The sequence below is a fragment of the Pseudogymnoascus destructans genome (assembly GCF_001641265.1).
Source record: "Pseudogymnoascus destructans isolate 20631-21 unplaced genomic scaffold scaffold_3, whole genome shotgun sequence".
Taxonomy (NCBI): domain Eukaryota; kingdom Fungi; phylum Ascomycota; class Leotiomycetes; order Thelebolales; family Thelebolaceae; genus Pseudogymnoascus; species Pseudogymnoascus destructans.
Window position 1 is genome coordinate 1,453,655 of NW_020167522.1, and position 16,309 is coordinate 1,469,963.

At 43.0% G+C, this 16,309-nt stretch overlaps 2 protein-coding genes across 2 annotated transcripts; one reads left to right on the plus strand and one right to left on the minus strand.

The window, feature by feature from the left end:
- Positions 1–1,927: 1,927 nt before the first annotated feature.
- On the minus strand, positions 1,928–3,937 carry VC83_01714 (uncharacterized protein; the record flags this gene model as incomplete). The annotated part of the gene is made up of 5 exons (XM_024465388.1): positions 1,928–2,796; positions 3,386–3,454; positions 3,500–3,600; positions 3,655–3,685; positions 3,745–3,937. The coding sequence occupies 5 exons, from the start codon at positions 3,935–3,937 to the stop codon at positions 1,928–1,930; spliced, it is 1,263 nt and encodes a 420-aa protein (XP_024326997.1).
- On the plus strand, positions 3,206–5,574 carry VC83_01715 (uncharacterized protein). Its single transcript, XM_024465389.1, has 8 exons — positions 3,206–3,462; positions 3,961–3,964; positions 4,023–4,128; positions 4,190–4,267; positions 4,333–4,572; positions 4,622–4,943; positions 4,995–5,134; positions 5,189–5,574. Exons 5-8 carry the CDS (start codon positions 4,334–4,336, stop codon positions 5,472–5,474), a joined length of 987 nt encoding a protein of 328 aa, XP_024326998.1. The 5' UTR covers positions 3,206–3,462; positions 3,961–3,964; positions 4,023–4,128; positions 4,190–4,267; position 4,333; the 3' UTR covers positions 5,475–5,574.
- The last annotated feature ends 10,735 nt before the right edge of the window (positions 5,575–16,309 follow it).

Genomic DNA, 16,309 nt, shown 5'->3' on the forward strand with positions numbered 1-16,309 from the left:
CTATTCCACAACGCAGCAATCAGGTGTATGATATAGTGGAGTGGTTTAGACAAGTTATAACAAATGTTGAGTCTGAGAACTCAGGGATAAGTCAGAGGTTAGCACCTCACTGACTTTTCAGAAACAAGGAGTAACAAGATCAATGCTTGGAAGCTTGGAAAAGACGTGGAAGTATGTGATAGTCAATTTACTGTATTGTCTGCTTGCCTTTCTTAAGGAAAGCGCAATCCTATTTATGCTAAAGGAGTGTAGTTCTCTCATTTTCCATGACTTTCCATGACTAACCAGGCTTGGTAACTGTAGTCGACATAAGAGAATCCCATAGCACCATCTCCTAGGTTCCTAGCCTATAGGAAGTAAAAGGAGGTCCAAGGTCAGAGTACCCCTATAGACAAATTATGTCATAACTTAACCAATCTTGTGGGTAACTAAGGAGCGATGATGTGTAATGAATCATAGACGGTTGTAGAAGCTTTTGGAGCTATCGTTCATGTTCCTAGGCCTCTAGTGTGACAAGCCAAAATATGTATAGTGACTTGTAGGTTTGAGGAGGAGATTTCTAAGTTTGCTCTTGAGTTTGATAGCAAACTGAGTGCAACGAATGTCAGTATGACAAGAGGCTACTGCCCCTCACCCTGCTTAATATCCTATAAGATATTAAGCAGGGTGAGGGGCAGTAGCGGGGGACCGTAGGAGACCACGGTCTGAGAATTTGGGACTAGACCAGACCATGGTCCAGTCTGGTTTAGGGGAACCGGTGGTCTAGGTTCCCCATGAGACATGATATATTACCATAGCTTTTAGCGCTGAAATTAATTTTTCCCTAGGCCTTTTGGATGCTCACAGGCGCATTTTTGTTATATTTGATAAGTCACTAAAATGTCGTCATAGGCTTCAACTGAGCAATTACTATCTCCTAGTATACTGTTATTAAACCAAGCTTCATCATCACAACTCGGCTCCATTACTCCAAACCAGAAGTGCTCTTGCACTTCCTTTATCTAGTTGCATATGCTAGGTGATCCAAATACAGTATATTTCAATGGTCAACAAGTGATTGTTTGGCGTTGTGGAATTTGCAAGAAGGAGTATCATGAGGCAGGTGGAACGAGAGGCCTAAAGAAGCACTTGTTAAAGTATCACTCTATTACGGATCCAAAGGAAGAGACTAAGTTGCTTGCACAAACCATGTCAATTGCAGAGGCTTTTGAATGAGGTCAAGAGGCCTTGCTTTACACGAAGCATCGTAAGGTTCATAAGTCTTTTGAATATTGCAACTTTTCAACAGCTCTTTATACGATGGATTGCATGCTGTTCTCTTCCTCTACAAAGTCAGAAAGGCTAGAATTCCAAGAGCTTCTTATGTTTCTAAACCTAGAAGCTAAGAGTGCACTTCTAGCTAATCATGAAACTGTGTGTAACTAGACTATGGAGTCCTTTCATGTAGAGAAATGTCAAGTACAACAAGCCGTTCATGGGGCTATTTCAAAGGTTCATTTCACAGTTGATTTATGGACGTCAACAAACTCCCTCACTCTACTTGGAATAATAGCACATTACTTTGCTAAAGATGGTCAGCTTTAACAGTCAGTCTAGCACTATAAGAATCAGAAGGTTAGCATACAGGGACAAACCAATCACAGCTTATTGTAAAAGTAATTGATGAGTTTGGTATTGCAAACAAAGTTGGGTATTTTATGATGGATAATGCAGAAAACAATGAGACAATGATGCATAGCCTTTCAGCTTGTTAGTACTCTCTCCTATATTTATACTATTAATATTAACATTAGTATAGCTTTAGAGGATTGCCATATTCTATATAATACAAAGCAATACTGTCTTCGCGACAAAGAATTTCATAACGATGCTAGCAGTTGTGATTCCAATGGGGGCAGTCGGAGCAATGTATGCATTTGCTGCAAGATTAATAATTGGCCATTGTAACGACGCTCGCTCCGCTACCCACCTTCTCCAGCTTGGAAATCGCATCAAAATCGGGCACATACTGCATTTTGAAATTTGTCTCACGGCCAAGGCTGTGAATACCTGTAATAACCATCTCCCAAAAGCTTTTCCTGTTGTGTCGAATTCTCCACTTGTCCAAGAATAAGAAGGACCTGAAAAGGTACCCAACGGTCATGAGAAGAACAACCTGCAGATATGCCTTTACATAGCCAAGGTAAGAGGCTTTGGGGATGGCCAGGGCATCGCAGAGCTCTTCTCCATTGTACATGCGCGATTGGGCGTGAAGAAAATCTTTCGAGGGGTAGTGCGGAGGTTGGTCTGTCAAAGAAGTGATGATGTTGTTCGCAAGGACCTTGCTGATCTCAGTCGGTTTAACATCTGCCTCCAGGACACTATCGAAATAGGCCTTGGAAGTCACTGCTGTCTTGAACACATTAGTTGGAGTGCCCAGAAAGTAACCCACAAGACGCGATAGCTGGATGTAGTCTTCGATTTCCTGTTGCTTCAAGTAGATCCCCTGCGACGGCAGTGCAAGCCAGAGGGCCTGAGATGAATATGTTGCAATCGTGGCTATTGTCTCCTGGTTATTGATAGGTATGCCACAGCTTTCAACATCGTAGTATGATGGCCTAGTCTTGGCCATGCCGAGAATCCTGCTGCGAACAGAGGCGTGGAGAAGGCGCACACGCACGTAGTCGAGCCATCGCTGGCCACCTGGCTGGATGGATTCTAACGTCTTTGTGACATTCAACAGATGCTGAGTGGTTTCAAACCACCTGACAACAACGACTCCCCCCTCTCCATCACCTCCTCCATCACCGGGATCCTCTAGATATGATAAGCCAACATCTTATGGAAACATGGATACTGATGTTGCTTACATTCGCTTCCAGCCAACTTTGGATAAACACTATACTATGGAGTCAGATGCTACATGATAAAATTGCGGGGTAATTCAAAGTATACTTGGATTGTCGTATTGAACAATTGACACGAAATCCAGGAGTACGTTATGTGGGGTGACTAGGCTGCGCACTGGGTACTCACGAGTCGAGTAGTAGAATTTTTACTCACCCAGCTGAGTTACTCACTCATGTCCCGAGTATTGTTGAATGAGGATTACTCACTTGCTGAGTACCTAGTATGGGTCTTGGCAACTCAGTTACATCACGTGTTTGATTAGCCATTACTTATGTTAAAAACGGGGCGCGACTTCATTGATCAAGACGCCATAACTCCATAACTCCATAACTCCATTCCCATATTGTTGGTGTCCTATTCCACACTATAACCTTTGGCCTTTAGGTACCAGGTTACCAGAAGGTTGCCAGAACTCATCTGACCTTCATTCCTGGGTGAGACACATTTCCATCAATTAAGCCCACAGCTCCATGATTAAACATCATATCCCGCAAACGCCAAACCCATATCATATCCTTTGCCTGAATTGTCACTCTCTTCGCATGAATAGCAATGAGGTTTGTCACTATAACTGTTAGTATGTCCCTGTCACTATGTTTAAACATCATACTCTCAAATTCTCGAATGAGGAAACATTCAGCAGCTTCCTGAAGAGCTAGGATAGCAGATTGCTGGAAGCGAAGATTGGACTTGAAGTCTTCTGCAATTTCCCTAACAAGATGCTGGAATGGGAGCTTTGGGATAATTAAGCTAGTATCGAGTTACTGTCTTCTGATATCGCGGAGAGCCTTGGTGCCTATATGTTTATTAGAGAGTTCTGGTAATCCTCTGGTAATCCTCTGGCAATCCTCTTACCAGACTTTGCGCGGCGCGTGGCCTTCTGAGCATGATTCTTGCTAGCTTGAGATGAGCGAACTGGAGCTTTTCTTGCTGTGCCAACGGCCTTTTCCTTTCCCTTTCCACCAAGCCCAGAGCCAACCCGTAATCCAAGTGGCATCCTTGGTGCTGTGCCGCCAGTTGATCTAGCAGTTTGCTTGGTATGAGCCATTTGCTAATATCAAGGTGAGTTAGTGAAGTAAACACAAGACAAAGAAGTAGATCAAAATATATGTGTACTTACAGTGAGTTTGTAGGAAGAATATTGCAGAAGAAGAGTATAGAAAAGAGATAGAGGTTGAAAGGTATATGTTTTATATGAAGGTGCGCGTTGTGGTGTTGCTTTTGGAACAGTAATTCTTTGTAGGTGAATATTCCTTCACGAATATTTTTGTTTGCAACTTTAAAATAACCACGACCTTAGAACGACCTTCCTTGGTTACTCTCCGATCTACACATTCTTCTTCCCTTTTGCGCCTTCACCTCTTCACTAGGACTTCAAGTAAGTTTATTATCTTGATTCTATAGCCAGAACTTCTGGCGATCTTCTGCTAATCATGTGTTTAGTATGGCGAAACGCAAGGCACCTGAAGAACTCTCCACTAATGTGAATACTATCAAAACTCGCAACTGCATCTCCAACCTTACTGAAGATGAGAAAGCTGTTCACTTAGCACTCAAGGCTGACCATGCTGATCTGAGCTACTACTTAAAGAAGTTATATAAGTCTGCAAAGTATATCGCTGCCTCTACTGAAGACAAGACAGGTCTACAGAATGAATTGAAGGTTGAGCGTATTCGTGTTTGGTAAGTTCCTTCTGGTAATCTCTGGTAGCCTCAATCTAACTATAAATAGGACTGAGAAGGGTACCCATGCATCTTGCATTGCGAATCAGAAAGTCAAGAATATTAGCGCCTCTTTTTCTTCTCCACAAGCACCACCATCTACTCCGCCACAACTTCTGTCTGAGCTTGCTGCATTTGAGGGTATCTCAAGTATCCCAATCAATGACGATCATAACAGCGAATGGGAGGATACTGAGGTTGAAGACGATTTGGAGTTGGAGCTTATGTTACGGCGCGACGATATTTTAAATCACGAGGCTGTACTACCAGATGAGCTTTCCGATGAAGAGATCGCTAGCATCCAGGCTCTCTTAACTCAAGCGCGCATTGATGTATGCTACCTCATAGTCTGGTAATCTTCTGGTAATACTCATAGTTGATAGGCCCATGAAGAGTCCAATTTCCGCAAGTGGCAACATTTCTGGGATAGATTTATCTGCTCATATACGAGAAAGACTGGAAAGCTGAGAAAAAAGCCTGAGCGTCTCTTTGAGTATATGCTGTGGATTGATGTAGAGGAAGGGTACGTCTCTAATCATCCTAGCAATCTTCTGGCAATACTAATTGTTTATTATAGCACTTTTCATGAGGTTATCCCACCACATAAATATTTCTGTTTGTACGAGCAGGCAGTTTGGACAAACTTTACAGCTTGGAAGTTTGGAAAGTGGGCCCAATTACCAGGACCTGCGCAGTGGTACCCAAAGTCTTACAATCTTGTCGACAATGGATGGTTGCAAGTCTCCACCCATAGTTCTAGCTTCAAAGAGGCATTCTTACTTGTCTACTCTAAGAAGTTTGATAAGAAAAAGTGGGCTAAGGTATCAGCTGCGCAGGATATGTTGTTCCTGGAGCTAGAGTAGAGGAGAACTTGAGTTTGCTAAAGTTATAGCGCCGGAGTACCTGGTTTTCCAACGCAAATAGGGGCTATAGAGAAATTTAAGTACTTCATTGTAGCCAGACTTCTGGTAACCTTCTGATAATCGAGCAATTTGCCAAATGTCATCTCAATACTCAGAGTTGTTTGATTCTGACAATCCTATTGCAGATGTATTCTCAGACTCTTTTCCATCTTCTCAACGACTATCCTCGTTAAATCAAGTCCCTGCAGGCCTTGAATATATTGGCAAATTAAACCAATTCATCAAATGGACTAAGGATACACACGATGTATTCATTGAGTGGTGGAAGCTATCACGATGGTATGAACAACACTCAGATCATACTACAAAACTCCTTACGAAGATTGCATGGGATTCAACGAACCGGAGTTCTCAATACTGGAGAAGTTATCACCAAGGAGCAGACCGGCTTTCTGGAGAACCATGTGTCATTTGTACTTATTGTTGGAAGGCCCTTACGCATCCTGCAATCAAGTCTGCTGGCCCAAAGTCTATGACAACACATCTTGCATCGGACATTTGCAAAAGTCACGGATGGGTAAGGATAGTCTCTATCAAATGCGAATCAATCAAATGCGACCTCAACAAGTAAGGATTACCAGATTATTACCAGAATCATGTAGGTTAATATCTATAATAGGATCATATTCTCACACAAGAGACATTTTATGAACAAGTTCTATACACAGTTATCTCGACTCATAGCTCGTTCCGCTCAGTCGAGGATACTGAATGGAAAAGGCTTGCTATCTTACAGAATCCTCACTATCCACTACCCTCAGCAACAACTATTCGAAACCTCTTAACAACAAAGCTCACACAAATCGAAGAAGAGATGCTACAAGATGTTGTTCCTGGTTCAAAGATTGCATTATCGCTCGACTGTTGGTCAAGTGTTACTCGAATTTCGTTTATGGGTGTTATTGCATCATTTATCGACCGTCATTGGAAAATGCAAGAGGTCTTGATTGGCTTTGAACCTATATATACAGAGCATACTGGTGCTGAGTTATGTGGAATACTTGAAAAAGTTATCACAAGGCAGCATTTAGAAGGACGAATTATATCCATTACGACTGATAATGCGTCAAACAACACTTCGATGATGAGAGATGTGGAAATAATGCTTGATAGTATTGCGGACAACGAGCATTTTATTGGAGGAAAGGTACATAACATACCCTGCCTAGCTCATGTTATTCAACTTGCCCTTAGTGCTCTCCTTGGCCGAATCCGGATTACGCCAACAAATCAAGAGATCTTAATGAACTGGGAAGAAGAGAACCAGATGGAGGGCCTTGCAACGTTACAAAAAGACAAGGGTATAGGATTTACACTTGGAAAGGTATATATTCTCTTGTTAGTTCTGGTAATCTTCTGGTAGCTTTTTCTAATATCTCATAGCTCCGGAAGCTCACTATCTTTGTTAATTCAAGTCATACTCGAAGGAACAGGTTTATGACTTTGCAAAAGGCAAACATGAACTGGGGTCAACCATCTCAGAGACTTCTTCGATTGATGGGATTCGACATGCCATATGCTTCTGCGAGCACAGCAACTCAAGTTAACAATCAATCAATATACCCGAGGCGATCATGGTGCTCATATGTTTAGACTTGGCGAGGTAGAATAGAAGCACATCGAATACATCATTGATCTTACCAGACCATTCAACTTCTTTACAACAACATTGGATTGTCAGCTGGACCTACTGTCTGCTATACACTCAGAGTATATCAAAAACTCTTATCAACACTTGAAGGAACTCGGCACCGGCGATGGCATAAGGCATATCCATGGGTAGCAAAGATGACTTTAGCAATCGATGCTGCAGAGAAGAAGATCAAGAAGTATTATAACAAGCTATACACAAATACTGGATCTATCTTCGCATTTGCTAGTATCTTAAATCCTAGTGTGAAGCTCTCACACTTTAACAAAAAGGTTTGCAAGCTTGACTTTTCAACGAAACTGGAAGACAGAGTTTGAACAACAGTTTAAGACTCTTTATAAAGAGCAATACTCTACAGTGCGAGTTGCGAGTCAATTAGGATTACGAGATGCAGATATGGATCCATTAGCCTTAGTATTGCAGCAAAGTCAGACATTAAATGGGACTCGGGGCCAGAGAGAGGAATATGTGAATGAGGCTGATCTCTATCTTGATGCTCGTAAGTTTCTGGTAATCTTCTAGTAATCTTATTCTAACTTGTATAGCACATGTGTACACAAAGATATTGCTATTTTGGCAACAAAAGGAAGAGCAATTTCCTGGTCTATCAGCAATGGCTCGTGATATACTTTGTATTCCTGCTGCTGAGTCTAGAGTTGAGCGAGTCTTTAGTGCTGCAAGGGATGTGTGTGGCCACCGACGTGGCCAACTTAATCCTGAGACGATTAAGAGTATTATGCTTGTATATTACTCTCGACAATACAAGAATCGTCAATGTCATCGTGACAAGCTTGCAGATATGATGGACGTCGTTGATATGACTGAGGAGCAAGTAGAAGAAGAGTATGAGGCACAACGACAACGGATGTGCAATTCTATCGAGTTACAATATATCAGCGATGAAGAAGAACTATGATCAAATACACATATCCAAGAGACATATTCAAAGGTACAATATCCTCCGTTTAACCCTCAGCGGTCACAGCAACAGCAAGACTTATCACAAGCCGCACATGAAGAACGACAAATGCGCTACCAACAAGGTGAAGAAAGAGATAGGGCTGACCGTCTTAACGAGACCTTATACGACATCCCAGATTGTCATACTGACATTCGTTGCACTCAGTTTGCTATCAAACTCAAGAGCAAACTTAGAAATCTCCTCCTCAAACCTACAAGTCACTATACATATTTCGGCTTGTCACACCAACAACAAGAGCAATACTACTCAACGATTGCTACAACCCTTTATGATTCATTACAATTGCTCCTTAGTTACTGGGCCGATATGACCACATAGCATATCTCTACAACCCTCTATGATTCATTACATGACATCACTCCTTTAGCAAAATAGGATTGCGCTTTCCTTAAGAAAGGGCAAGCAGACAATACAGCAAATCGACTAACAAATACTTCCACGTCTTTTCCAAGCTTCCAAGCATTGATCTTGTTACTCCTTGTTTCTGAAAAGTCAGTGAGGTGCTAACCTCTGACTTATCCCTGAGTTCTCAGACTCAACATTTGTTACAACTTGTCTAAATCACTCCACTATATCATACACCTGATTGCTGTGTTGTGGAATAGTCTAAGCTACGACCCTTTGGCTCTGTTTCCTAAGACAGTGTGTTGTCTTAGTAAAATCATCCCTTCCTTGGGTGGCTAGATTCTCACATCTGGTGCACCCACCATTACACCTCTCTGTTCTTCGCTAGTGGTTGCAAGGAATTTTCAGGCTTAGTTGTCTCCTACAACATTCTCCATGCTTAATAAGCTCCCTTAGCATTAGAAAAGTGCTAGTGCTATGGCTAGCGCTTACAGCTGCAACCTCACGTGATGGATAACATTGGATATCATGGATATTATGTTGAGTAATATGCGTGTGTATTCCTGTCTATCTATTGCTGCCTGAAATTGTGGGGAAGTGGTGCTGAGATCATGTGACATATTACAACACACCCCCCCATGTATCCCAGTACTGCATACTAAGTAGGAAGGCTCGCAGGCAAATACGTATGGGTCTGAATTTGGAGTTCTGGGCCAACAACCTTTTTCTACCCCCACCCCCGCCACTACCAAGCACCAACTTTCCACTCTCGCACAGCTCCGTACGTGACTCACAATGACTGTTATTGGTGAAATCAAGCCTCAAGACATGGCTCTGGTTGAGATCAGGGCTGACCTCCATGATGACTTGCCGGAGTATGAGAGGGTCAAAATACCATCCCTACCCCCAATTGTGGTTGGCGTGGAATTGGCCCGTCCGTACGGTGTTGCTGGTGTGGTGGAGTCTGACCACCCACAACAGACAACGGCTTGGTACATCCAGGCTGTAGGAGACATGGATGCTGGCTGTGACCAGTGTGTACACGATCGGGGCAGTGCTCGGGCTCGTCCCTTCTTCTCTGCCTGCCATCACTATGGCGAGCTGCAGGAAGGAGCCTGTGGTAACTGTGCAATGAAGCACAAGTCAGCTGCTTGTTCCTTGAGTAAGTTTGTACCTTTCTGTTGATTCCTATGCTGCGTACGACACTAACACATAGTAGGCCACAAGAAAACTTGGAGACCTGCCACGCCACCACCTCCGCCATCTCCCAAAGCTGGGAAAAGATCTGGCACCCGTGCCTTCGCCTGACAGAAAGCTATTGATGAAGAAGCTGCTGCTCAGCTTCGTGGGTAATCTCCATACGCCTCACTTCTAGTGCTCTCAGTGTTCTGGTGCTCTCGGTGTTCTGGTGCTCTCAGTGTTCTGGTGCTCTCGGGTTCTGGTGCTCTCAGTTGTGAATGAGGCCTAAATGACAGTGGATTTCTCTGCAATTTTAATGTGACAGGTCCGTACGTAGTTGTGAGTGTGGGAAAATGGGTGATTCTCCTGTTTTTGTATAGTAAAAGTCAGGGATTTCTCCTGCTCTTGCTGCCTTCCCCCCTTTGTTGAAATGGGTTTGGAATTTCGAAAAATGAATGTGAAATCTCCATGCATATATTGCATCTATGTCGTACGGAGTTGTGTAGTCTTCCAAATGAGTGTATGTTTATTATTTCCCAAGATATTCCATTGGGAAAGTTGAAATAAGAACGCATAGTAAAACTAGGTGTAACTGTAGGCGGCTTTGGTGCTTTTGAGAGTTCTACCTCCGTACGGAACTCATCCATTAGCTATTCTTGTCTTGCCTCACTTTTCAGTTAGTGAAGTAGAAGACTAGACTCTTTGGTCTAGGGGGCTGCTTTCCATAGTACAAAGGTAGCCAGTGCTTCGTACGGGGTTGTGTTGTATGTATGCACTCCTATAGGAGATGCTTTATGTCTACAAGGTTCAAATGTTTAATGAACTCCTTGTGCTTCTGATGGGGTAGGGCCTTAGTAAAGGCCTCTAGTTGGTAGAGATATGCCATGTGGTAGTATTGGCCCACCCCCTTAAGGAGGAGATTTTCTTAATAACTTGTTCAATGAGTGTCCAAATGATATGCCGTGATGTATGTAGCATAAACAGATGTAGTAGAAGAGTTTGCAGCAATCGTTGAGTAGTATTGCTTCTGTTGTTGGTGTGATAAGCCAAGATATGTATGGTGACTTGTAGGTTTGAGGAGGAGATTTCTAAGTTTGCTCTTGAGTTTGATAGCAAACTGAGTGCAATGAATGTCAGTATGACACCCAAACTATTAAGACTATTAGTCTGACATTCTACAAACTGGGCTAAGAGTGTAGGCAATGATATCTATTGGCGTTGTCTACACTGTTTGGCCAAATACAAATACACTAGGTGTACATAAACAGTTGCGAGTCATCTCAACTGCAAGCATGGGAAAAAAGACCCAAAGGCACTACTAATGGCGCTGTTAGGCCTGTTAGGCAGCACATTAAGCTGGCTTTTGTGCGATCACTCTTAAATTCACATAAGAGATGCAAAGTTATTAATGGAGGTGACTCATTTGATCCAAGGGTCTTTGAGGAGCTTTTAATTAAGTGGATTGCTGTCAATTCTATTAGTTTCAAGAGTTGTGAATCGATGTAGTTTAAGGCTCTTTTGGTATATCTAAATGAGAATGCTAGCAATGTTCTACCTACTCGAAATACACTTAGAACATTGCCAATTCAGCAATATCATACCTAGCATAAGACTCTATTACTTGAGCTCTGACTAGTCACCTAGAACATTCATCTTTCTATTGATCTTTGGAGCAGTGGTGGTGTTGTATACATCAGTGTTATTACACACTATTTCGATCATCACAGCAAACCCAAGGTGCCTGTTTTTATCTTCTATGAGATGAAAGAACAGGGTATGTGATGAAAGCTATTGTTGATTTTGGTATTACTTCAAAGCTTAGTTACTTCATACTTAATGCCTTAAATAATGACACTTTTATGAGCCATTTACAAAAAGGTACGTTGATTTAGGGTTATTTTTATCAATCTTCTCTAGTCTAATCTGTTTTATAGATCTTCTAAGAAGCCACCAAATTGAATAGATAGGAAACACCATAGGCTTCATTACATGGGCCATATTATCAATCTTACTGTACAAGCCTTCCTATTTGATGACAACAAATACAATATCTCACTTGATGTGACAGTACTAGAATTGGATAAATGGCATTCAAAAGGCGCCCTTAGAAAGCTACATAATATTATTGTCTTCATACAGCGCTCCCTACAATGCATCGCCATTTTCATTAAGCTTGGTGGAGGCAAAAGGCTTAACCAATGTGAGTGGACGTCAATATGCTTCAGCTTTGTAACTAGCTTTGGAGACTCCTTAAGTAAGATCCGTACGGTCTGCAAATTATCACAATTAAGTGAGTATTGCTCGTTTAGATCGAGTTTGATTGTGTTGAAGAAACGCTGCCACCAATAGAGCTGTTTCGCACTGTGGGACAAAGCTAGAAGCTCTGCCTCTGTTGTAGAGGTTGACACAGTCTTCTGCTTTGAGCAGCGCCAGTCTATTGCCCCTCCAAATAAGGTAAACAAATAACCCTCTGTGCTCTTTCTTGTTGATTCGCAGTCTGCGTACGAAGCGTCACTAGAGCATTGAAAGCGAGCCTCTTGAATATTAGGTCCAAACTGAAGAGCTAGGGTCTTAGTATCCTTAAGGTAGAGTAGAAGTCTGTCGACTGCAGCCATGTGGTCTGGGCCTGGATTGATGAGAAATTCCGATAGTTTCTGTGTCGTACGGGCTATATCAGGTCTCGTTACGACTGCTGCGTAGTTTGCTGATCCTACTTTCTGTTGGTAAAGATGGATTTGTTGCTTATCTGCCTGGCCGTCAAATTGGGTTAGGTTGTCTGTAACCATTGGCGTTCGGGTGGATCGAATAGAGGCTACTCCGTACGTAGTTGTGATCTTGTCGATATAGGAGTCCTGGCACAGCCATAGGGTTTTCTGGGTGCGGTCCCTCACAATTCTTATGCCTAAGAACCATTGAAGTTCTCCTATTTCTCGAAACTCATACGCTTCCATCAGTCTCGTACGGAACTGTGTTGCCTCCATTTTGTGGCTAGGATGGCTAAGGATGCAAATATCGTCAACATAGAAGAAGACAATAATCTTTGAAGATACAAATAGGCACTGTGCTTCTGGGACCTGTACGAGGCCTAGAGCCTTGAGTGTCTCTGAGAAGTCTCGAAGCCAGAGTAAGGGGGACCTTCGAAGTCCATAGAGTGCCCTGTTAAGTTTCCAGCATTTTCCTTGCTCCTGGTAGCTGTCTGCACACCGTACGTAGACCTCCTCGTCAATACGGCTGTTTGTGAATGCGTTTATAGCATCTAATTGTTGTGTATCCAAATCAAAGTAGGCTGTGATTGCCATTAAGGCTCGGAAGGTTTTCGAAGCAAGCGTAGCTGCGTACGTCTCATCATGGATAGAATAGCGTTGTAGGTCACCTCTTACAACAAGTCTAGCCTTATATTTAAGAAGGTAGCCATTGTCATTGAATTTGTATGTGAAAACCCACATAAGGGGTATCACAAAGTTCCGTACGGAGCTGTCGTTGACAGATGTGAACGTTCCTTGCTTTCGAAGGTCTCCTATTTCCTTTGCAGCTGCAGCTTGGAATCCTATTCGATGTGGATGAGTTTGGAGTTGATTCCAGAACTTTGGAGCAGCTGGTAGGTCCGTACGGTGTATGCTCTGTCAATTGAACTCCGTTCCTACTAGGAAAGCTTGGTGTAAGCTTAGCTTTGCTTCTGGTATCGCTATTGTAGCTAGGTAGACGTCGTGTCTTCGTACGGTGTCCTCAGGGCGTTCCGGTGTCATTTCAGGCGTTTGAAGTTGTTCCTGTAGCTCTGTAGCTCCGTGGTCCTTCTGAGTAGGCGGCTCTTCTTAAGGAGAGGAGGTGTTTGTTGCCTCTGATTCGTACGGAATTGTTGTCCCGTTCTGAGGCTGTTGTTCCCCCTCAAACTTCTCATCTTCTTGATCTTGAATATCTGGTATTTCAATGACCTGAACTGTCTTTTCGAGCTCTGTTTGGACAAGCTGAGCCTCGTACGAAGGGTCATAAGCCTTTGTCTCATCAAAGGTAACGTCTCTTGTAACTATAACCCTTTTAAGTTGCGGAACCCAAATGCGGAATATGTTTGTAGAGTTATAGCCAACTAGGTAGCCTATTTGGGCGTTCCTCTGTATCCTCTCAAGCTTTGGCTTGTTTAGAATAAGGGCATAGGCTCTACAGCCATAAGAGCGAATATGAGAGAGTAATGGCTTAAGTAACTCTGGCTTTTGGCTCTCTGTAGGTAAGGACTGGAGTAGAAGTCCGTACGGGGTCTCATCGTTTATGACTGATGATGGTGAGCGGTTTATGAGGTACCCTGCTGTTTTGAAAATCTCAGGCCACATTCCTTCTGGTAAGTTGGCTGATTCTTTAAGTGCGCGTGATCGTGTGATTATCGTACGGCCTGACCTCTCTATTCCTCCGTTCGGCTCTGCTGTATAGGGTGGAGAGATGTGGATTTCATATCCTTCGTCCTTAATCCAACCCTCCCATTCATTTCCAAGTGAGGCTTCACCATCTAGGTGGAATATGCAGATTTGGAACCCCCATCTTCTCCGTACGTAGCTCACAAAGTCCTTAATCATCTGTAGGAGCGTTCCTTGTGTTTTATCCTTAATAGTATAGACGTGGTTCATGCGGCAATTATCACATAGGAAGTGTAAGGCTTGTGTGCTGCCATCGTACGCCTCTGGCATTTCGATTAGGTCAAGGTGGACCTTCTCATATGGCACTTTTGAGCGTGGTGTAGATCTTCTAGAAATCTGCCTTGTAGCATGCGTAAGTCGGCATACTTCGCACTGAGTATCGTACGAGTCTAGGTCTGTGACGGTAACTCCAGCGGTCTTCTCTTGGAGTTTTCTAATGGCGTTTTGGTTTAGGTGTCCCATGCGGTTATGCCATTCCTTTGCAGTGCCTTTTAGGTCCTTACTGTCATACTGACATTCGTTGCACTCAGTTTGCTATCAAACTCAAGAGCAAACTTAGAAATCTCCTCCTCAAACCTACAAGTCACCATACATATCTTGGCTTATCACACCAACAACAGAAGCAATACTACTCAACGATTGCTGCAAACTCTTCTACTACATCTGTTTATGCTACATACATCACGGCATATCATTTGGACACTCATTGAACAAGTTATTAAGAAAATCTCCTCCTTAAGGGGGTGGGCCAATACTACCACATGGCATATCTCTACCAACTAGAGGCCTAGGAACATGAACGATAGCTCTAGAAGCTTCTACAACCCTCTATGATTCATTACACGTCATCGCTCCTTAGTTACCCACAAGATTGGTTAAGTTATGACATAATTTGTCTATAGGTACTCTGACCTTGGACCTCCTTTTAACTTCCTATAGGCTAGGAACCCAAGAGATGGTTCTATGGGATTCTCTTATGTCGACTACAGTTACCAAGCCTGGTTAGTCATGGAAAGTCATGGAAAATGAGAGAACTACACTCCTTTAGCATAAATAGGATTGCCCTTTCCTTAAGAAAGGGCAAGCAGACAATACAGTAAATCGACTATCACATACTTCCACGTCTTTTCCAAGCTTCCAAGCATTCATCTTGTTACTCCTTGTTTCTGAAAAGTCAGTGAGGTGTTAACCTCTGACTTACCCCTGAGTTCCCAGACTCAACATTTGTTGCAACTTGTCTGAACCACTTCACTACATCACACACCTGATTGCTGCGTTGTGGAATAGTCTAAGCTACAACCCTTTGGCTCTGTTTCCTAAGACAGTGTGTTGTCTTAGTAAAATCATCCCTTCCTTGGGTGGCTAGATTCTCACATCTGGTGCACCCACCATTACACTTACGAGGTCCGTACGAAGATAGGACAATGTTGTCCTGTTGATCCTGAGTGCTATAAACAGCTCGGGTAGGCTCATTTTTGATGTATTCAAGAACCCATTGTCCATGAAGCATTGGAGTGTTGCAAACGGTTGATAGTGTTATTCCAATGAACTCCCTTTTGGATGAATCGTCTAAGAGAAGCGACTGAAGTGTGGAAGGATGAAACAAGAGCTGTATCTGTAAGGGTGATAGTCCGTAGAGTCTTCTTATCCTCCCCGTTTTGGACTGTAATATCTACAGACCCAAATGCTTCAATCTTCACCCTTTGGTCTCCAGCTAAGAGGTAGCTATTATCTTGACATTCTTGGATATTGTAGAACCTCCTACGGTCATTGCAGACGTGAATTGTAGCTCCAGAGTCGAGAATTATGCTTTTAGAGAGCTCATAGGCTGAGGTTTTCGGCTTTAGTCCTTGGAAGACTTGGAAGACTGTAGTGAAAGACATAGGTGGATCTGTATTCATACGGGATTGTACTCCATTCGGGTTGTTGAAATTGTTCTGTTCTTCTGCCTTTTGGATAACGTACTGGAATCCTGGTTTGTCACTTATATAGGCCTCTACTTTAGCTTCAATCTCTTTATTTGGGCGCCATTGCCTCGTACGGTTTGACTTCATCACATAGAGGCAGTCCCGCCACTTGTGTGTTGTTCCGCAAGGGCAGTCTAGTCGAGCCTGATTTTTCTGTTTTCTGCCTCTCTGACCTTGCTGACCTTGTTGTAGGTTGTTCGTACGGCCTTGGAGCGTTGGCTGTAGGTCGCTATTGTCATCCTCTT

What these genes read in the sequence shown, in the direction of transcription:
- VC83_01715 (XM_024465389.1), top strand. Translation starts at nt 4,334, where the DNA reads ATGGCGAAACGCAAGGCACCTGAAGAACTCTCCACTAATGTGAATACT. An exon ending in GTTGAGCGTATTCGTGTTTG is followed by an intron (nt 4,573 to 4,621) that starts GTAAGTTCCTTC and finishes AACTATAAATAG; the next exon opens with GACTGAGAAGGGTACCCATG. An exon ending in TGGATTGATGTAGAGGAAGG is followed by an intron (nt 5,135 to 5,188) that starts GTACGTCTCTAA and finishes TGTTTATTATAG; the next exon opens with CACTTTTCATGAGGTTATCC.